The 23,749-nt window shown below is 41.5% G+C and overlaps 1 protein-coding gene across 2 annotated transcripts in view; it reads right to left on the bottom strand.

Moving 5' to 3' along the window:
• The window catches only part of CACNA2D1 (calcium voltage-gated channel auxiliary subunit alpha2delta 1), a 960,240-nt gene that overhangs the window by 21,770 nt on the left and 914,721 nt on the right, over nucleotides 1-23,749 (bottom strand). For both annotated transcript variants that reach the window (XM_082257081.1, XM_082257082.1), the window contains 5 exons: nucleotides 18,790-18,942; nucleotides 18,661-18,713; nucleotides 5,665-5,720; nucleotides 2,060-2,189; nucleotides 618-730 (listed from right to left, as the gene is read on the bottom strand). In XM_082257081.1, coding sequence (XP_082113207.1) covers nucleotides 618-730; nucleotides 2,060-2,189; nucleotides 5,665-5,720; nucleotides 18,661-18,713; nucleotides 18,790-18,942 — 505 coding nt within the window. The remainder of the gene's footprint in view (nucleotides 1-617; nucleotides 731-2,059; nucleotides 2,190-5,664; nucleotides 5,721-18,660; nucleotides 18,714-18,789; nucleotides 18,943-23,749) is intronic.

Here is a 23,749-nt window from a genome sequence, read left to right as displayed (position 1 = left end):
CGTCAAATATTGCAGTGCCGAATCGCAAAATATGGCCTGGTCAGGAAGGGGGTAAAATCTTCCAGTCTTAAAGTGGATCGAAATACGCTCATTGAGAATTTTTTTGTCAAAGATATGTAGCTAAATACATTTTGGACTAAATATATGAAAAAATGTAATATTTTTAACAGTCAAAGTAGAAAATGTAAATTTTTTGCGAAATTTTTGCTATTTTTTTATTAATATCGCAAAAAATAAAAAGCACAGAGGTGATCAAATACCACCAAAAGAAAGCTCTGTTTGTGGGGAAAAAAAGGACGTAAATTTTGTTTGGGTACAGCATTGCATGACTGTGCAATTATCAGTTAAAGTCACACAGTGCCAAGTTTAAAAAAGTGGCCTAGTCATTAAGCAGCAAATTCCTCTGGGGCTAAAGTGGTTAAAAAAATACCTTTCATGATTGAAGAGGTGCAAAAATGTGTAGCTTTTAGATCTCTTTGTTGTTCAACCTACCTTGCCTATTTTTTAAAATATTCTCAGTTCTAATAATATGACAAAATAGTACATTTCCTTTGGAAAAAAATACACTCCATTGTTGGTTTAGTTGTTCAAAAATGCGCATTTATAATAAAGGATACAGCGTTGTTCTGCTTGTATTAAAGGTTGCTGATCACAAGCATCACATGTGCGATGACTGTCTACTATTATGAAAAGCAAGTTGGTGTTGACAAGTTTTTCAACATGGTAGATTCTGAAAGAAAGCATCAAAGGAAAAGTTACATACAATTAAAAAGGTGTACTGAGATATAGCAAATCACATTCAAACTACTGTGCTTCAAGCCCATAAGAGATGTTGACTTCCAGTTTCAATATTGTACAGTATCTATCAATATAGTGAAGCACATATTTCCAATGTGGCAATAACTTAAACATTACAAATGCTTGGTCACCTGTGATCAGATCTTATTACCTCTGAAGATGTCAATGCCTTCATCAATAACAGTTAGCATATGACTATTGTTTTTAGTTTTATGTTGCATTTATTTATCCTTTCACATGCATTATGTATGAGAATTTTTTTATTCATAATTTTATTTCATTTTTGCAATTTTGTGAGAATTTTATGAATTGTCATAAGTATTATACTATTGCATAGCTATTTCCCATGTGACGTCGGACCTTTTTGGTGTGTAGCCAGATTATTTTATTTTATTTATTATGCAATGGTTGACCTTCCCTATTTCATATTCATTTGTGTCCAGCGATCTCTTTTTCTCTTTTGGGAATAAATTAGAACGCGATTGCGATTTTTTGCAATATTGTTAATGCACTGTGACCTATTAAGATCTTGTTTGCGTTCCAGAGTGGTGGGTTCCGGTTCCGTGCTCTGGTGCACTCCTCCAGTCGTTGTATGGGGCTGCTTCGCATTCCCGCTTCCGCTTCCTGCCCAGTGAATACAAAAGTGACGGCACATGGATGCAGAGCCATGCCCCCTGGTGACGTATTCTATGACGAAATGCGTAGGGAGGAGCTGGCTCTGCGTCTGGCGTCACTCCAGGAAGGTCCGCCGCTGTTAGGAGGATATTGGATGTCTGTTTTGTTTAACTGCCATATTATGTCATATATTTGGTGAGTGGTTTTACCTTGTGTAATAAATATTACCTTTTAAACAAACTACACCACGAGCTCTCTCCTTATCTTTTGGTGAAACCTTCCCCTCTACCGGACATATTGATCTATCCATCTGTCTGTATATTGTGTGGAGTCCACTAAGTACACCTCAAGCCGTACTATCTCCCCTTCATTGGTGAAAGCGCTGTTGATCATTGTGCAAACAGTGATCCCATCCTTTTAGTAAGAGGCAATGTGCTTCATGTGGTGGTGGTGTAGCCTACTGTCGTTTTGTCTATCACACATAGAGGTGGAAGATTTTCAGCTTTAATTAAAAGACTGTTATCATGGACTCATTCATGTTTTAAGCGCTGCATTTTATATTTTATTGTTTACCTCTGAAGGTAAAGTTGGTAAAACAGATATAGATTGCATAACAGTGTCCTTTTCCCAACCAGTAAAGGTTTACCTTGTGCAGTTGACACAGTCTAAATATCCACTAAAAGATTTGTTGTCGTTTTCAAAAAAATATTGGGTTTGTTCAGTGATACAGCTCTGCTTCGACATGATGGAAGAAAAGTCATCATCATCAAATTCAGCTAAAAGAAAAGAATAAATAATAAGTTCCCTTCATGACTACAGTGTACCCATCTTCTAATGGCTCCTTCCAGCAGGAAAATGCACAATGTCATAAAGCTCAAATCATCTCAAACTGGTTTCTTGAACATTACAATGAGGTCACTGTACTCCCAATGGCCACCACAGTCATCCGATCTCAATCCAATAGAGCACCTTTGGGATGTGGTGGACCGGGAGATTTGCATCATGGATGTGCAGCTGACAAATCTGCAGCAACTGAGTGATACTATCATTTCAATATGGACCAAAATCTCTGAGGAATGTTTCCAACACCTTGTTGAATACATGGCAAGACGAATTAAAGCTTTTGTTACCCCAATGCTTCATATTCCTTATATGTGCTTGCTGCCCAATGTACTAGTATGAGAAAGTACCTTGTTCTCTTTGTATTGCTTCCTTTGTGTGAAATCCCTGGTGTTCCTGTCAGTACCTATGCTTTTCTTTTAACCACTTGCCGACCGCCGCACGACTATTTACTGCGGCGGTCAGCCCCTCACAGGCAAAGCGACGTAGTACTACGTCGCTAGCCTGTGAGGGTCTAGGGAGTGAGCGCGCGCGGTCACGGACCCCCCCGTGTGTGTGACCGGCGGACCCGATGTCTGCCGGTCACTCGCGATCGTCGGGTGGAGAGGGAGAAAGGCATTCGGCTAATGTAAACAAGCCGCCTGTCATTCTCCCCTGTGTAGGAATAGTGATCATACGGTTCTACTATGTAGGACCGTTGATCCCTGTTCCTACACCTCAAGCCACAGCCAATCACAGTTAGAATCACGCCCATAGGGACACACATAACCCCTCCCTCTCAAAAAAAGTTAACCCCTTCACTGCCAGTGTAATTTTACAGTAACAGTGCATATTTATAGCACTGATTACTGTAGTAATGTCACTGGTAGCCCCAAAAGTGTCAAAAATGTCAGTCAAGGGTCCGATCTGTCCGCCGCAATGTCGCAGTACCGCAAAAAAATTGCAGATCGCCGCCATTACGCGTTAAAAAAAAACACCAAAAATGCGATTTTATTTACCAAACATATGTAGCATAAAACAAATTGGCTGAAAATGTTAAAAAATTTAGATTTTTACATTTTTTGGGGGGGAATTTCATATAAAAAAAATGTGAATAATATTGTTATTTTTGGAAAATTGACGCTCTTTTTTTGTTTATAGCGCATGATCAAAAAATCGCACAGGTGATCAAATACCATCAAAAGAAAGCTCTGTGGGAAAAAAAAGGACGTCAAATTTGTTTAGGTACAGCGTCGCACGACCACGCAATTGTCCGTTAAAGTCACGCAGTGCCGAATCGCAAAAATAGGCCCTGGTCAGGAAGAGGGTAAAATCTTCCGGGGCTTAAGTGGTTAAAAACTGACCACACTAAGCTGGAGAACAAATTGTGGTCAGTTCTCTAGCTGTGCTGGGAACTCAGCCTGCTCTCCTCCAATGATCAGACTTGTCCTGACACGCCTCCCCTGCACAGCCATTTACTGGGAAGCTCAGTGTATTGCTGCTTCTCCTCCACCCTGCTTTTATGCAGCTGAGAACAGAGGGAATGTAATCACTTATAAAAAGGGGATTAATAATGTATTTTTATATCTATACAAAATGTTTTGCCTTTCATTTCTATTTTTAATTGGATGGATTGTTTTATAAGGTGATCACTAAAGGCAATTTACAATCACTAAAGGCAAAAGGTACTAGCAAGGTGTACCTAATAAAGTGGGCAGTGAGTAGTGAGTATATATATATATATGTGTATAAGACTCATGCAGACTCATATCTGTCTGACTTCTTAAAACAAGTTTGGCTGTGCTACGTCCCTCATGTTGTTGCCTTTGGCTTTGTTGTATTCAGCAGTAGTTTCCCTTAGGTCACGTATTAAAGCCAAGAGATATTGTTACAAATTGCTTCAAGGATATAGTTCAATACATTATAGATATGGAACTTTGTAAGAACATATCAGTTTCATCACATTTTAGCATGTACTTTTCAAAATTCCACTTAATAGCTGCTTTAAATTGCTGTAATGCTGAATTGCATTGCATTTTGTGTTTTATTGAAGTATATCAGTAAAAATGAAGTCGTATTTGAATTCATCAATAACTGTACAAATGAACAATATGGGGTTGATTCAGTAAAGGAAACTAGTCTGTTCACTTCACAAAGGAATTTTTCTTTAGCTTAGTGAATGAGGTAAAGCTCTGTTGACTTCCATAATCCAATCATGCACAGACATTTTTTTTGTGTTAGTAACAGAAGACAGAAATATCACCTGCTATCTAAATGCTTATAAAGAGGTTTGATCACAATAAATATGAATATCTATGACTAGATTTTAAAGAATTAACCTGCAGTAGTTGCTATCCATAAAATTCATGATTAAAATGCCTCATGAATTTTATGGAAAGTAACTACTGCAGGTTAATTCTTTAAAATCTACAAAATTATTTAGAAGCAATAATTACATGAAAACTAAAGGAAAATGTCCTAAAAAAGTAATATTGTATGATAATGTAGCAAGATAAAAACTTTATTCAAAGTACTTATCTCCTTACACTTTTACGGATGGTAACTTTTGAACAGTAGTAGATAGGCCATGCTTGTCTTTATGGACATTTTTATAGACACATGATCCTAAGGTATCTACCATTCACTTAAACGCAAATGCTGAACATGTCCCATTGCCTATCACTGATGATGATTTTGAAAATGAATTAAATACTACTGCAGTCATAAATAAATAATGAGGGAATAAATGTGTTATCTACAGTATGCTGTATCTGCTTTCCCAGCAAATATGGTAATAATAATAATGTGCAAAAAATGTGCTTTTTTTAAATACATACAATGTAAATATATATTAATATAGATAATGCTTTGATACTACACAAAGTCCAACTTTGGACTATTTTTTTTTTCAATGGAACACCATACACAGATGAAATAAAAAAAAGCAGCACCAGATGCAATACTCACCTCCAGTGCTGTCCTCCTCACTATATCTGTTTCATCACAGGATGTCCTCAGTCTTTTGGGTTTAATGATGCTGGGCATCATTCAACTCAAAAAATGAGAACATACTGTGAGCAAAGGTAGTCTTGAACTTCTTTTTGGGTTGGGGGATCTACAGTTCCCTGCACTTAAAGTGTAATTAACATTGGGTTAACACTGCTCTTCGCATCCTTGAGAATGCACCAAAAAGACCAGAAGAGGAAGAGGACTCCACACATTACTTGACTGGCCTAAAGACTTCTGAAATAGGTAAGCATAAGACAAAAAACACACAGTTCGGCAGCCTTAAGGGGAGTGTCCTTTGATAAGAGGGAAGGGCAGAGTTGAGCTATAAGTGTTCAAATATGCATTCTTTAAAAAGTAAAAAATATTAACAATTTTTTAGTTAAATATGAAAAAAATAATACATATAAAAGTATTTCAACATACCAGCTTCATTAAAGTGCGGCAAGGTGAGACTCCAGAATAACTGCTGTAATATGGACCTAAGGCATAAACCATTAATTAGTATTTCCACTTTTCACATTTCAGTTAAGCACACAATTTTCAGTGGTAACATCAAACTGCTTTACGTTGCATTATCAGTAGACACCAAGTAAACAGTCTTTATATGTGCTCCCATAGAATGTATTGTATTCTGTTTTACACTTATAATCTTTGGCAATTGTTCCTCCTTAAACAGCTGTATATTTTTCTCTCATAACAATAAAGTTTATCATAGGTTAAAGCTAAACGTATTTTTTTTGTGTGTGAGAAGCATAGCAGATCAAAGTTCAAGGAGGGATTAATGAGCTGTCAGCTGCATGGTGATTTAGTCAGAAGCCTTAAGTCACAAATCACAGTACATCAGTAATAGCTCTATATCAAGTTTTGTCTTACTGGATTATGTTCTGCTTCTACGTTCCAGTTCTGCAGTATATGCAGATATAGTTAGCGTGTGGTTTTATTAATTTATTAATATTGATTTAGTAAAGATTTAGTAATTTAGTAATAATGTGTGCTTTCTGAGCACTGGTGAATTAAATGAAGTGTAGTTTTGGAATCACACTTTTAATATCCACTACAGATAATCTTTATACACTGCAAGGATCTGAACAAACCTTACTGTTGACTATTTCCTTACTCTGTTTTGAAGCTATTGATACAGGCCTTCTAATGCACTTTCCTAAACTACAGGCATTCCCCGGGTTACAAACAAGATAGGGACTGTAGGTTTGCTCTTAAGTTGAATTTGTTTGTAAGTCAGAACAGGTACATTTTTTAAGTGTAGCTCCAGCCAAAATAATCATTTTTACGTTTTTTGGATAGCATAGGGAAGAGTAACATCCCTGTACCATTTGTTTTGCTGTCTGTACCCCTGTTCAGAAGATTCCCCTCACGTTCTGTCCTTATGACAATTGGATTTTGAAAAATTTGGGTTGTTGTGGAAACAAGGATTAGTGATAAAGCTTCAGTGGAGACACCTTTTTCCCCATGAGAACTCTTACAGGAGTGAATTTCCCTTCCTAGGAGTAGATTTCCCCTCAATTCCTGTTGTCTCCCTCCATTTGTTAGTAGGAGTCATTTGTAAGTCGGATGTTTGTAACCTGGAGACCGCCTGTAAATGCTAAGTTAGAAGATCTGCCTGATCAGTCTAGGTGTTATTATAAGAGAAGGAATGTCCCGACATTCCTTTAGTCTTAGTACTTTTTGAAAGCACCTCAGCATAAGGGAAAATTCTATTGCAATGGATGCATGATTTTTTCCCCCAGGCTCTGTGTAGAAATTTGTGATAAGCAGTGAATCAATGACACTAACCTGAAATGTTGAGTGCTACAAGTTTAGGAAGAGACATTGGAAATTTTAAAAAATAAGGCCCCTTTCACACGATCGGATAGATAAGGTCTGCCTGTCCGGTTTTCAGGTGGACGCGATTGGGCCACCTATTCTACTCTATAGGGAGGCAGATGTCAGCTGACATTGGTCTGGCATCTGATCCGACAAAATACTCTGAAAAAAAAAGGATGGCGATACGTTCGTCATCCATCCAGCGGGTCAGGTCGGATGAAAACGGACATGCTGTCTGTTTTCATCCGATCTCCCCATAGAGGAGAGTGGGACTCTGGCAGTTCCATGTCTGCACAATGAGCTGAAACAAACCTGTCATCTGCCTGCTCAGCAGGGAACAACAGAGCGATACACAATGAGCTAGCGGAGTCTGTGGAAACGGATCTGCCCGTGTGTAAGGGGCCTTGGAAAACCAAAGTGACAAAAGGTTATAATGTTAAGGCAATTTTAACAAAATTAAATAAGTTAATGACTTACATAGAAAATATATATGCAAGTTTAATTGCTTAGAAAATGTGGAATTGTCATTTAAATGCTTTTATTTTTTACATCAGCTTTCAGGTCTGTTCTGCAAATATGCCGATATTTCTAGTATTTTCCACTCAGGGTTATGTTTGGTTATTTAATTTACAAATTTAGACAAAAAAGGTTTAAAAAAACTGGTCATGCATACAGTAATCTGATTGCTACCAGCCATTATAAATACTTATCATCTTCTCATGTTGTTTATAAAAGCAGAGAATATTAGAACAATAGGTTTTCTGTTGACAGCTTACATCAGACAATAGTGTCTTTTCATATTTATAATCCCAGATAATAATATATTAGTGAACCTGTGCTTTGACCATGTAGGACAAAGCAACAGGTTTGGTTTAATGCCCCCTTACCTAGCACTACTTAATTATTTTTCCTTTGTGCCCTTACCATGCAAAAAAGTGAATTTTGACTTATCTATAAATTCCGTATCTTGGAGTACAGTACAGGTCACGAGTTGTAGTCACACGCCATGCAGGCTACATTCAAGTGATTGGACACTGGCAAAGAACTGTGCTAGGGATGCCTCTAGCACATACTCATATAACCCCACCCCCTCCACGGAACTCCAGTTTTTTGGCAAGCAATAAAGAGTGACCATAGGAGGGCAGGGCCCAATTTCCTGTACAGTACTCCAACGTAAGGAATTTACAGGTAACTCACAATTCCCTTTATCCTCATCCTACAGTACAGGACACAGGGCCATAATCATAGACCATTGGAAGTACCCAAGCAGGGCTGGGCATCAACATAGCAAACAGAACTACCAACAGGCCCACAAAATAAGATTAAGAACCTGAAAAAAACCGCATGTGAACAGAGATCCAGGTAGCTGTCTTGCAAATCTGGGATACAGATGCTTGATGTTTGAAGGCCCAAGGGACACCAACAGATCCAGTGGAATGGGCTATTATAAGGAAAGTAGGAACTTTGCCCCTAGGGGTACATTAGTTGTCTGATATACCTGCAATGGTGGCTTCGGAGGCTGGATGTCTGCTACAAGAGCATGTAGGGAGGACAAAAAGTAACTCAGTGTTGTGAATAGAAGCCTAACCTGCTAAGTGGATTCTAACAGCCATGACTACATCTAGGCAATGCAGATAAGTCTCCTTGGTGTGGTTTAAAGTGGGACAAAAAACGGGCAGGACAATATCCTAATTTTAATGAAGCCAAGAAACCATCTTTGGTAGAAATGAACATCTTGGCCTCAACACCATCTTGTCCCTGTGGAGTAAAAGAAAATGCTCCTTATAAGAAAAAGCCACCAGCTCAGAAACATGCCAAATATATGTAATGGCTACTAAGAAGGCAACCTTTCATGTGAGGTCTTCCGAAGAGATATCTCTGATTGGCTCAAAGTGGGGTCTCTGAAATATGGAAAGCACAAGGTTCAGATCCCAAGGAGACACAGGAGGTCAAATAGCGGAATTAAGAAAAGTATTGATTAAGTACTTTGTAACAGGAATTTTCTGGAAAAGAATAAGGCAGAATACTGGTCAAGACCAGATCTAAGGCCAAAATACAAGCCAGAGAATATTAACTGGGTCTGATTGCCAATTTACCACACTGGGGATGGCAGCATGAACTGGAATGGGAATTTCCACTCAGGAAAGGTTTAAGGTAACTTCCCACAGGGTAGCTGAACTTGTGATATCCCCATGATAGTTTATGTAGGCAACTGCTGTGGCATTGTCTGACTGTCCCTGACTAGGTGACCTTGCAAAAGGGAGGTCCAGTGCTGTAGAGATAATCGAATGGCTCCCAGTTCCAAAATAATAATGGGGAGTCTTAACTTGACTGAAGACCAGGTCTGCTGACCAGTTAGGGAGTTGTAAACTCCACCCTAACCAGCCTGTTGTCACCATCCACAACACTGGAGGGAATGCCTTTTATGACTCCAGTGTAAGGTTGGAGATCCATCATGTCAGGGGGAGGATTGTCTTGCTGAATAGTCACATAGGACAATACAGAGAGTGGATCTGTTTGTTCCACAAGGTCAGAATTTTGAGTTAAAGACTTCTGGAGTGAAACTGGGCAAAGGGAACTGCCTCAAAGGAGGCCACCATTAGGCCCATAACCTTAATGGAGAAAAAAAACGAGCAGTGTATTTTGGATCTGAGGGTCTGCATGAGGGACCTCAAAGCATTTGCAACCCTTAAAAAACAGACATGCTCCTGTCCCTTTCTATGTTCTACAATACCTGATTGTTCCCGTCTTCCCCTCTGTAAACTGACCACAGCTGATCTCTAAAAGCGTGGTCAGTTTACGTGCCTCCATCATCCAGGTATCTCCAGAGCATCTCTGCATCTCCCTCTCCTCCTGTCTCTTCCAAAGTCTTTGAGTCTCCTCCCTGCCCCCCCCCCCTCCTCCTGCCTAGATAGAGCAATGCAATTCCCCTGAAGCTACTCTCCCTCTCCTCTTTCTTTAAGGATAAGTTCACATTTTGACACAAAAATAATAAAACACTATATAATACCCAATTTTTGGAAAAATATAAAAGATAATGTTACGCTGGGTAAATAGTTACCAAACATGGCACGTTTTAAAATTGCATACTCCCGTGGAACGGCGTCAAACTACGGTACCTAAAAATCTCTATTAGCAAAATTCTAAAAGCCTTTACAGGTTGCCAGGTTAGAGTTACACAGAAGGTCTAGTGCTAGAGTTATTGCTCTCGATCTGACATTTGCAGCAATACCTCACATGCGTGGTTCGATCGCCGTTTACATATGCATTTATTATTATTTTTATTACTTATTTTATTCAAAAAATGTTTAAATTGTCTCTAACTTTTTTTAATCAACTTTATTGCTTTCGCAAGGGATGGGCAATCGACTGACCGATCCTTCCTTTGACCAATCCTTCCATTGATTGATCGGCCAATCCTTCCTTACTTTGATCCTTCCTTTGATTGATCCACCGATCCTTCCTGCACTCGACTGACTGATCCTTCCTTCCACCAGTCCTTCCATCTGTGCAATCGGTTGACCAATCTTTCCTGTAATCAATCGATCCTACCTTCAATTGATCCTTCTTTCAATCGACCAGTGCTTCCTGCGATCTATCAACCAATCCTTCCTGAAATTGATCAACCAATCCTTCCTGCAGTTGGTCGACCAATCCTTCCTGCGATTGATCGACCGGTCCTTTCTTACTCTGATATTTCCTGCGACTGACCAACCAATCCTTCCTGAGATCGACTGACTAATGCTTTCTGTGATTGATCAACCTAGCCTTCCCACAATTGATCCACCTATATTTCCTTTGATCATTTGATCTTTCCTTTGATCAACCAATCCTTTGATCTTTTTTGATTAACCAATGCTTCCTGCGATTGATTGACCAATCCTTCCTGCGTTCAATCGACCAATCCTTCCTGCAATCGATCCTTTCCATGATCGATTGACCGATCCTTTTCCGTGATCGATTGACCAATCCTTCCTTTCTTGATTGATCCTGCGATTGACAGACCGATCCTTCCTGTGATCGTCTGACCGATCCTATTATTTTTGTGCTAATAATTGTTTGCAATGTTATTTATCCTTTTCCATATAGTATAATACCTAGTTGATCCTGCCCGTTCCTGTCAGTAAAACTGACTTTCCATCATCCTACTCTCTCTGTATCTAAGATCTGTATCTCCCTCTCTCTCCCTCCCTTCCTGTCATTTCCATGCTCTGTGTGAACCCCCTCCTCTCCCTGTCCCTGCCCTCCTCTCCTGAAACTGAAACTAAACCAGCAGAGGGATGAGAGCCCCTCCAACTGGAGTTTCTCTGCTGGAGAGTAAGACTCGGGAAAGCCATATGACTGCACAGAATCACTGCTGGGAAAAGGTATATAGAGATTATATTGGTAAAAAAAAAAAAACACATGGCCATTACTATTGCCCAATAGGAGAATCTATCATGGGAGTTTATTGTAGAGACTTTACAAGCACTTTAAGGATGCCATTCTTTCTGGAAGAAGGAAAATTCTGGCTTGGGCCGTGTCCAAAATTAGATCCAGGTACTTCAGACTGCATGAGGGCAGGAATGCAGACAGAAAGTTGATTAATTAGTTGAAGGTTCGAAGGAACAGAATAGTTCTATGGACGTTGGCTGAAAATGTTATGGTGGAGGGGTCTACTTTGGTAAAACCAAACCAAAGGTTCCAAGAGTGGCAAAAGTGTTCCTAAAAATTCAGACATAGTGGCAGTAAAATCAGATTTTGTCTAATAGGCCACATTACGTGTGCCTGAGAGGGAGCTAAAATCAGGGAAGGGGGCAATGTTATAGTAGAACATTGCACCGGGACAAGGGAAAAGCTATCACACTGAGCTGTGTTTTGTGCTTTTTCTATATTCCTTAGGCAGAGCACATAGTATTCAACCCTTTTGTCCATACTCCCTTGCACCTGTGATCCACCATTAATAGGTTAGGGGATTATCTGTGGGGTGCTCACTGAATGGATGCAAGGGAATAGGGTGTTGCATGTCCGCAATGCAGGTGTAACTTATACCCAAGTTTCTTGGCTGTGTCCCTGTAGCAGTAGGAGGCCGTAAATGCAGTAAACATGGTGTGCATATTTTTGACAAAAATGGTGGGTTGAAATGGGTCAGCCAGGAGATGTGTTGCAACTCACATCACCATTCTGAGACAAAGCGTGGATGGGAAAATATCAAATTTTAAAATAAGTATAAATATATACCGGAGATCTCAGAGGCAAGCAAAATGTGAATTTTCACAACAAAATGAATAACTTCCCATTCCTGTTCCATATCTGAGTGTGCGCTAAGCATTGCAGGTTGTGTATAGCCAGGAGCTGTCCAAAGTTCAGAGAAACCCTGACTTACCTTGTCCGTGTCACTAGGCCATTTATGGCTCCAGGGTTTACCCATCATGGGGGGCATAACCATGAAGGGGTCTTCCAGTCTGGGAACCATAGGGATGGACTACTGTCCTGGAACTCTATAGAACTCTGTGGCTACATATACTCATTGCAAAAACATGCCAAGATGAGCACCTTTACTGGATAACCCCACTACAGTGGGATCCAAGTACGGTTCCCACGGTAAACACCAAGGGTAACCAATCTAGAAACGAATAGATAGGCCAGGGCAATGCATATTCAAATAAGAAGAAAAAAAAAGGAAAGGAAAGGCTTAAAAAGGAAAAAAAATTCTCCAAAGTATCTAAGAAAGTTTTGGGTTATATTATATAAGTTCAATGCCTGATGGTAGCCTGTAAATAACCCATAGTCTAGGACTACAGCCATGTCCTGTACTGTACGAGTACGATAAATAATTCATATAAAAGTATAGTTTACCAAATCTCAGGGAGTCAGCATATAGTGCCATATCCCAATAACTCAATTTGCCAAGAAAAGGAGAAGGAAATATATATTTGATGTGAAGGGACTTTTAGGGCACCATACTAACACAAGTCAAATAAATAAAACAATACATGTATTGAATCACTTTAAAAAATTATTTTTTTGGTGGACCGAATAATAATAATGTAAGTGCAACTATTATCTTATAAAGTCTTGTTTATCAATGGTTTTACACTATGAAGCCTCTTCTTCCTGCATGGTCATGAGGAGGATCCATCACTTACATTAACGCTGGACAGGAACTATTTACAAACATGGGCTGAAAGTCTATTTGTGCTAGTCGGTACTAGAGCGGCTGGGGGGAGTCCTATTCTATTTGTTGATTATATACCTGCGACCCCCTACAGGGGTACCTCCATTTGGTGAGTGCGGTCCTAATGGGGAGCATGTTTGCACTTGTTTGTTTGCAATCAAATTACAGACCATAATTTGCACCATTTTTTGCACTTTGCACAAATACTGGGACTTTTGGACTATATGACATTTTTATTTTTATATTTTTTTATATGTATTTTTATAATTATATATATATATATATATATATATATATATATATATATATATATATATATATATACACATATACACAGTGCCTTGCGAAAGTATTCGGCCCCCTTGAACTTTTCGACCTTTTGCCACATTTCAGGCTTCAAACATAAAGATATAAAACTGTAATTTTTTGTGAAGAATCAACAACAAGTGGGACACAATCATGAAGTGGAACGAAATTTATTGGATATTTCAAACTTTTTTAACAAATAAAAAACTGAAAAATTGGGCGTGCAAAACTATTCAGCCCCCTTAATTTAATACTTTGTAGCGCCACCTTTTGCTGCGATTACAGCTGTAAGTCGCTTGGGGTATGTCTCTATCAGTTTTGCAAATCGAGAGACAGCTCAAAACAGCTCGAGCTCAGTGAGGTTGGATGGAGAGCGTTTGTGAACAGCAGTTTTCAATTCTTTCCACAGATTCTCGATTGGATTCAGGTCTGGACTTTGACTTGGCCATTCTAACACCTGGATATGTTTATTTGTGAACCATTCCAATTGTAGATTTTGCTTTATGTTTTGGATCATTGTCTTGTTGGAAGACAAATCTCCATCCCAGTCTCGGGTCTTTTGCAGACTCCATCAGGTTTTCTTCCAGAATGGTCCTGTATTTGGCTCCATCCATCTTCCCATCAATTTTAACCATCTTCCCTGTCCTTGCTTAAGAAAAGCAGGCCCAAACCATGATGCTGCCACCACCATGTTTGACAGTGGGGATGGTGTGTTCAGGGTGATAAGCTGTGTTGCTTTTACGCCAAACATAACGTTTTGCATTGTTGCCAAAAAGTTTGATTTTGGTTTCATCTGACCAGAGCACCTTCTTCCACATGTTTGGTGTGTCTCCCAGGTGGCTTGTGGCAAACTTTAAACGACACTTTTTATGGATATCTTTAAGAAATGGCTTTCTTCTTGCCACTCTTCCATAAAGGCCAGATTTGTGCAGTATACGACTGATTGTTGTCCTATGGACAGAGTCTCCCACCTCAGCTGTATATCTCTGCAGTTCATCCAGAGTGATCATGGGCCTCTTGGCTGCATCTCTGATCAGTCTTCTCCTTGTATGAGCTGAAAGTTTAGAGGGATGGCCAGATCTTCGTAGATTTGCAGTGGTCTGATACTCCTTCCATTTCAATATTATCGCTTGCACAGTGCTCCTTGGGATGTTTAAAGCTTGGGAAATCTTTTTGTATCCAAATCCGGCTTTAAATTTCTCCACAACAGTATCTCTGTCCTGCCTGGTGTGTTCCTTTTTCTTCATGATGCTCTCTGCACTTTAAACGGACCTCTGAGACTATCACAGTGGAGGTGCATTTATACGGAGACTTGATTACACACAGGTGGATTCTATTTATCATCATTAGTCATTTAGGTCAACATTGGATCATTTAGAGATCCTCACTGAACTTCTGGAGAGAGTTTGCTGCACTGAAAGTAAAGGGGCTGAATAATTTTGCACGCCCAATTTTTCAGTTTTTTATTTGTTAAAAAAGTTTGAAATATGCAATAAATTTCACTTCATGATTGTGTCCCACTTGTTGTTGATTCTTCACAAAAAATTACAGTTTTATATCTTTATGTTTGAAGCCTGAAATGTGGCAAAATGTTGAAAAGTTCAAGGGGGCTGAATACTTTCGCAAGGCATTATATATATATATATATATATATATATATATATATATATATATACAGTGGGTACGGAAAGTATTCAGACCCCCTTAAATTTTTCACTCTTTGTTATATTGCAGCCATTTGCTAAAATCATTTAAGTTCATTCTTCTTCCTCATGAATGTACACATAGCACCCCATACTGACAGAAAAACACAGAATTGTTGACATTGTTGCAGATTTATTAAAAAAGAAAAACTGAAATATCACATGGTCCTAAGTATTCAGACCCTTTGCTGTGAGACTCATATATTTAACTCAGGTGCTTTCCATTTCTTCTGATCATCCTTGAGATGGTTCTACACCTTCATTTGAGTCCAGCTGTGTTTGATTATACTGATTGGACTTGATTAGGAAAGCCACACACCTGTCTATATAAGACCTTCCAGATCACAATGCATGTCAGAGCAAATGAGAATCATGAGGTCAAAGGAACTGCCTGAAGAGCTCAGAGAGAGAATTGTGGCAAGGCACAGATCTGGCCAAGGTTACAAAAAGATTTCTGCTGCACTTAAGGTTCCTAAGAGCACAGTGGCCTCCATAATCCTCAAATGGAAGATGTTTGGGACGACCAGAACCCTTCCTAGAGCTGGCCGTCCGGCCAAACTGAGCTATCGGGGGAGAAGAGCCTTGGTTAGAGAGGTAAAGAAGAACCCAAAGATCACTGTGGCTGAGCTCCAGAGATGCAGTCAGGAGATGGGAGAAAGTTGTAGAAAGTCAACCATCACTGCAGCCCTCCACCAGTCGGGGCTTTATGGCAGAGTGGCCCGACGGAAGCCTCTCCTCAGTGTAAGACACATGAAAGCCCGCATGGAGTTTGCTAAAAAACACCTGAAGGACAGGTGAGAAATAAGATTCTCTGGTCTGATGAGACCAAAATAGAACTTTTTGGCCTTAATTCTAAGCGGTATGTGTGGAGAAAACCAGGCACTGCTCATCACCTGTCCAATACAGTCCCAACAGTGAAGCATGGTGGTGGCAGCATCATGCTGTGGGGGTGTTTTTCAGCTGCAGGGACAGGACGACTGGTTGCAATCGAGGGAAAGATGAATGCGGCCAAGTACAGGGATATCCTGGACAAAAACCTTCTCCAGAGTGCTCTGGACCTCAGACTGGGCCGAAGGTTTACCTTCCAACAAGACAATGACCCTAAGCACACAGCTAAAATAACGAAGGAGTGGCTTCACAACAACTCCGTGACTGTTCTTGAATGGCCCAGCCAGAGCCCTGACTTAAACCCAATTGAGCATCTCTGGAGAGACCTAAAAATGGCTGTCCACCAACGTTTACCATCCAACCTGACAGAACTGGAGAGGATCTGCAAGGAGGAATGGCAGAGGATCCCCAAATCCAGGTGTGAAAGACTTGTTGCATCTTTCCCAAAAAGACTCCTGGCTGTATTAGATCAAAAGGGGGCTTCTACTAAATACTGAGCAAAGGGTCTGAATACTTAGGACCATGTGATATTTCAGTTTTTCTTTTTTAATAAATCTGCAACAATGTCAACAATTCTGTGTTTTTCTGTTAGTATGGGGTGCTATGTGTACATTCATGAGGAAGAAGAATGAACTTAAATGATTTTAGCAAATGGCTGCAATATAACAAATAGTGAAAAATTTAAGGGGGTCTGAATACTTTCCGTACCCACTGTATATATATATATATATATTTTTTTTTACACACATGCAGTATATCACTATGAACATCTAACTTGTTTTTGGAGCTAAGTTTCCCACAAAATGAGAGAGATGAGCAGTAAAGTAGTGTATAGCAGAAGTTGAATCCGGTCTGAATCCTGTGTTGGGGAAATTCTAAAGGCTGTACATGCTCAATAGGGTTTAGGTCTTGAGACATGCTTGGCCAGTCCATCACCTTTACCCTCAGCTACTTTAGCAAGGCAGTGGTTGTCTTGGAGGTGTGTTTGGGGTCGTTATCTTGTTGGAATACTGCCTGTGGCTCAGTGTCCAAAGGGAGGGGATCATGATCTGCTTCAGTATGTCACAATACATGTTGTCATTCATGGTTTCCTCAATTAACTGTAGCTCCCCAGTGCCGGTAGCACTCATGCAGCCCCAGACCATAACATTCCCACCACCATGCTTGACTCTAGGCAAGAAACACTTGTCTTTGTACTCTTCACCTGGTTGCAGCCACACATGCTGGACACCATGTGATCCAAATATGTTTATCTTGGTCTCATCAGACCACAGGATATGGTTCCAGTAATCCCTGTCCTTAGTCTGCTTGTCTTCAGCAAACTGTTTGCAGACTTACTTGTGCATCATCTTTAGAAGAGGCTTCTTTGTGGGACGACAGCCATTCAGACCAATTTGATGCAGTGTGCGGCGTATGGTCTGAGCACTGACAGGCTGACCCCCCACCCCTTCAACCTCTGCAGCAATGTTGTGCAGCCCTTTCCTCTCCCTCTGTAGACAATTTGTGGTGCCATCTCAGGAGTCAGTGATCCATTTTGTTTTTCAAATTGGCTGTGGTAAGCAGTTAACCATTTTTGTATAATACACCTCTGTGAAATTAATTTATTACATTTATATATTTTTTATATACTGTCATAAATCTTCTTTAACTTTCCAGAGCAATCCAACGGTGGCCCTGATGAAGCATCTGTGAACTGCGAAATGCGTCAGATTTGTTAGCGGGACACAACATTACAGCGCATTTGTTTAGTTTATGGTATTTGCTATGAAATTATATGTAAGAATTTTTCTAGGTGGTGATTTTGTTATCCACAAAAAAAAAAAAATGTAATGTGACTCAATAAATGTATTGTTTTATTTATTTGACTTGTGTTGATAGTATGGTGCCTTAAAATTCCCTTCACATAGAAGGTATATTTCCTTCTCCTATTTTTGACAAGAAAAATACTTCATACTTCTGGGTATAGGGAAGCAAGTGACACATTTCTGATTCTCTCCTGTGACAACATTTGCACTTGGTCTTGGCCAGTCCAGTGCTGTCACATGGGAGTGGTAGGGAAGTATTTAGCATTATGTAAACTTTATCTGATTAACTTTTTTTGTTTACTCCCAGCATTAGGATGCAATAGCAACAAATTAGTATTTTCTGCTGGGGAAGAAAGCCTAAAAGAACACATGTTGCATTTCCATTCATCCCAGTAGAGTGCCAGACCTCAAATTTCTCTCATGGCAGTTTTATATTAAGGCAGACACCCCCATTTACCAATTCATGCATGAATGTCCTGTAACAATTAAAAGAACCTACTCATGTACATATCTCCAATACTCTTTGCTAAATTTTATTTTAACATTTAATATTTGATGAGTGATTAATGATCGTTGTCCAGTTCAGACAACCACTAAAAATATTAACCCTGTTTTAAAGTCTAGGCCCTAAAACTTAAACCTTAATTAATTAAAATGTGATGAATCATGCTTTTAAGCTCTAACTACAGACATTTTGTTTCTTTATTGTTATATTGTTATATCAGAAAGGATAACTTACCAAGCAGCAGCTGAAGCCCACCATCCAAGATTTAAAATATCAGCTATTGTAGGCTACAAAAGATATTCAGTTTAGTATGCAATAATACTGTTACTGTATGTTCAATAATTGTTCAGAGGTATTACATACCACAAAGACAGAGCGGGAAGCAGCTGTTTTTGCTGGCTCTTCACCTGGATCACACACGGACTGGTAGTCATAAGACTTATTAAATGCATATACAGAGATGTTAACAAGCTTTTTCATTAGACTTGGGTCAATCTCTCCAAAAAATTTGCCAATCTAAAAATGCAAACACAAGGACAGAACAGATAAAAATACATCAAGGCATGCGTATTTACATTTCACCTTAAATAAAGTGACTGTGAAACAACAGATGAAAAGTAATGCATTCAAGTGAAAATCCAGGCACACAGCTAAAAACATGTATGAAACATGTACTGTATGCTCAGGATTCTACTGTAAATTACAAAAGATTTGTTATATTGCACTGCCAATCTTTTGATGTATGCATTTGTCACCTAGCAGGGTCAAACAAGTGACACCATATTTCTTGGCTCAACAATGCAACTTCTAATGTCACTTTCACACTTTCAGCTTTCTCACTTGACAATGGTTCTGTTGATTTAGCAGGCAGATGATTCAGGAAGCATAGAGCTACACCAGGAAGTAGAAGATGATCTTCCTGGCTGTGTTGTGTGGCATTTGTGCATAAATAGCAAGTTTGCAAACACTTTCACAGTTGGAATAGTAATTGGAATTGTGTAATTCGCTGTTTATCTAGAGCTCCACTTTAGTCTATCGCATGTTTACTTTTTTTGTGATGTTGGTGGAAAAAGTTGTCAACTGCAGGATCCCGTATAAAAAGTGGTCTGTACTGCATTTCTAGCTCAAATGCATATAAATGCACTTAGGACTGTATTAGTTGAGATGTATGCTATGTAAAGTAATTCTGTAAATTTTCCCCCATAGTGATCCAAAAATTGTTCACATTTACATCTCTTCCTAAACAGGCTATTCACACAGCAGCAGAATATGTACAAAATTACCTAACCATTCAGTCATTTTAAATGAACGAAGGCCAAGGTTTTTCTGCCCCTACACCACAGCAATATGAATAACTTATTCACACCCAGGTCTACACATCAAAATGTCTGAGCAGTAGCAGCAGCCCATGCACACAATGACCTTGACCTTCAGAATGTGCATGTGCTGCCATTGTTGCCTACACATTGTTGATATCTCAGCCCTAAATTTATAAAGGGCAAAAGCGACCACACATATGACCAATCTACGCTGTACAAATGTAAGCATTTAAATGTTCACATAGAAAAACGCAGTCTAAGTGCAGCATTAGCAGTAGCTTCTGTAGTTAAGCCAATAAAATAAATATGCCTTGAGAGCTCTGAAAACAATAGAACACGGTGGTTGATTTTCAGCAGGTAACTTGGCCAACAATACACCTCCTATCGTAGGATAGTTTCTCTATCTATAGTGGAGCAATACAGAGGCCCTCAGACAGCATCATTACCAGGAGAGGGTAGTGTTAGATGGACTGGTAGATTGAGATAAACTGTATAAAAATTACTTACAAATTAGAGCCAAATTCCAGCTAACACATTTTAAGGCCTCATGCACACAGAGCATTAGAAAAAACGAGCTGCAGAGCCACTGCTAACACCAGGAAAAAAGCAGCTGTAAAAACATGCTTTTAGTAGATTTTTACATTGGCGTTAATGCACGTTTGGCCACGTTGGCTTTTAGCAGCGTTTTTCTGCCTCCATTCAAAATCAATGGTTGTCTGTGACACATCTTTGATATGGCTTTCAACACATTGATTTGAATGGAAGTTGCATCACAAGTCGGATCAGGATGATCCGACTCGCGGTACGATGTGCGCTCCGAGGGTCTTGAGGGGGAACTCCATGCCAAAATGGGAAAAAAAACGTCATGGGGCCCCCCCCCCAGGTTCCAAACCAGACCTGTCCGGTTTGGTATGGATTCTGAAGGGAGCCCCATGCTGAAAAAAATGGCGTGGGGTCCCCTCCAGAATCCATACCAGACCCTTATCAGAGCATGCAGCCTGGCAGGTCAGGAAAGGGGAGGGGACAAGTGAGTGGCCCCACATCCTCCTGGACCATACCAGGCCACACGCCCTCAACATGGGGGGTGGGTGCTTTGGAGCAGGGAGTCTCTGCCCCCCCCACCCTAAAGCACCTTTCCCAATGTTGATGAGGACAAGGGCCTCTTCTTGACAACCCTGGGCAGTGGTTGTGGGGGGTCTGCGGGCAGGTGGCTTATTGGAATCTGGATGCCCCCTGTAACAAAGGGACCCCCCAGATCCTGGACCCCCTCCCTATGTGAATGAGTATGGGGTACATTGTACCCCTACCCATTCACCCCAAAAAAGGCGGTGTAGTATAAATAATGACAAGAGACGGTTTTGAGAAGTCCTTTATTAAAAATCTTCATCCGGTCTTCTCCCTCCGGTCCTCCTCCGGCTATGTCTCCCATGATTATGCCGGCTCCGCTCTTTGCAGCTCCTTATATAGCCATGGGGGCATGGCCTCCTGGTGACATCACCCAGATACCCCGCCCCCTTATGTTGTCATCTGCCGATACGTGACAACATAAGGGGACAGGGTCTCCGAGTGATGTCACCAGGAGGCCACAACTCCACGCCTATATAAGAAGCTGCAAAGAGCGGAGCCGGCATAATCAAGGAAGACATCGCCGGAGGAGGACTGGAGGAAGAAGAAGACTGGAGAAAGGAGACCAGAGGGAGAAGACCAGAGGAAGAAGACCAGAGGAAGAAATCCGAAGAAAAAATACCAGAGGGAGAAGATCAGAGGAAGATTTTTAATAAAGGACTTCTCAAAACCGTCTCTTGTCATTATTTACACTACACTGCCTTTTTTGGGGTGAATGGGTAGGGGTACAATGTACCCCATACTCATTCATAAAGGGAGGGGATCTGGGAGGTCCCCTTGTGTCATGGTCTTACCTTCTTGCTGTTCTCCTTCGTTTGACATGTGCTGGCGGCCATCTTGGTTTCTGGGTTTCTTGTAGCCTCCCACTCTGCGGCTCCTCCTTCCCACTGGGAGGAGCTGGACGCCTAGCTCACATATATAGGAGGTCTGTGGCTTCAGTTCCTTGCTTGGTCCTCCTGTGTTCACATGCTTCTAAGACCGCTGTTGCTTCTGGTTCCTGATCCTGGCTTCGTCTGACTACCCTGCTGGTTCCTGATCCTGGCTTCGTCTGACTACCCTGCTGGTTCCTGATCTCGGCTCCGTCTGACTACCCTCCTGGCTCCTGACCTCTGGCTTCGCAAGGACTCTGCTTCGGTTTTGCCATCCGTTTGGACTTTTGCTTTACAGCTTGATTTTCAATAAAGCCTTCTTATTTTCACTTATCTGTTGTTGTACGTCTGGTTCATGGTTCCGTGACATTAGGACCAAGCCATGAATTCTGACGGTACAGGGCCATCCTCGCTACCCACGCTGGTTGCCAGACTTGATCAGCAGGATCACCTGTTGGGTCAGTTCGCCGTGGCGTTGCAAATCCTGCTTGAACGCACGGCTCATTTCGCTCCCGTTGCCGATGGGTCGGTTGTCGCTCCTGGGCCCGCTCCTACTGCCGCTCTGGTTGTTGCGCCAGAGTCTACCCCGACACCTGTTGTTGCGCCTGCGGTGTCTCGGGGTATGACCGGTTCTGCCCCCCTTCAACAGCGTTTTGGGGGAGAGCCAACTCAGTGCCGAGGTTTCCTCAACCAGGTGGGCATTTATTTCGAGTTGCTGCCACATGCCTTTCCTACTGAGAGATCAAAGGTGGGCTTCTTAATTTCGCTGCTCTCGGACAAGGCCTTGGCCTGGGCCAGCCCTTTATGGGAGAACAACAATCCGGTGGTTGCCGAGTTTTCCGGTTTTGTTGCTTCTCTTCGGAGGGTATTCGATGTGCCGTCGCGTGCTGCCTCTGCTGCGAAGCTCCTTATGTCCATCAGACAGGGTTCACGATCCGTAGCTGAATACGCCATTGAGTTTCGTACCCTGGCAGCAGAGGTGGGCTGGAATAATGAGGCTCTGGTCGCTGCTTTCTCTCATGGTCTCTCGGATGCCTTGAAGGATGAGGTTGCAGCTAAGGACCTACCAGTGGAGCTCGAGTCTCTTATTTCTTTCCTGATTTTGATTGACACCAGACTCAGGGAGAGACCTTCCTTTAAGGAGAGTCTGCGGAGGCCTCCTAACAGATTGGCGTCTACCTTTGCTGTCCCACCCGTGCCTCCCTCTCCTCCCACGCCTCCTGGGGATGACTTGGCTGGGGATGAACCCATGCAGCTGGGCTTTGCTCGCCTGTCCGAGGGGGAGAGGGTACTCCGGAGACGCGAGGGCCGATGCATGTACTGTGGTCTCGGTGGGCATTTTCGGTTGGCATGTCCGAACCGTCCGGGAAACGCTCGCACCTGAGATCCTGTCGGGGGCAGATCTTGGGTGGAGTCTCCTCGTCCCCGGTTTCCCGTGTTGACAAACCACTGATCACTGTTGTCCTCTCCTGGGTCAGGGGGTTCAGTGACGACCCAGGCGTTGGTGGACTCTGGTGCTGGTGGTTTGTTCATTGATAGTGTGTTCGCTGCCGCCAATTCCATTCCCCTGCAGGCCCGAGGTTCTCCACTGGCTCTTGAGGCGATAGACGGCAGACCCCTTCTGCCGCCATACGTGACTCATGAGACCCTTCCAGTGGGGTTAGCCATTGGTGCCGTTCACAGAGAGTCAGTCTGCTTCCAGGTTATTTCGTCTCCACACTACTCGGTGGTCTTGGGGTACCCCTGGCTCCAGAAGCATAATCCGACTTTCGATTGGAGATCGGCCGAGATCCTCTCGTGGTCACCACAGTGTGGGGCTTGTTGCATCCATGGGCCTGTCGAGTTGCTGTGTACTTCCTCGGACTCTGTTGCCTCCTGAATACGAGGAGTACCGGGATGTATTCGATAAGGTGCGCGCGGTTGCCCTACCTCCGCACCGCCCATACGATTGTGCCATCGAGTTACAACCTGGTGCCGTTCCTCCTCGTGGCAAGGTCTATCCACTGTCGG

Source organism: Pelophylax lessonae, assembly GCF_965119305.1.
Source record: "Pelophylax lessonae genome assembly, chromosome: 4".
Taxonomy (NCBI): domain Eukaryota; kingdom Metazoa; phylum Chordata; class Amphibia; order Anura; family Ranidae; genus Pelophylax; species Pelophylax lessonae.
This window is presented reverse-complemented; position numbering and strand designations above follow the sequence as displayed.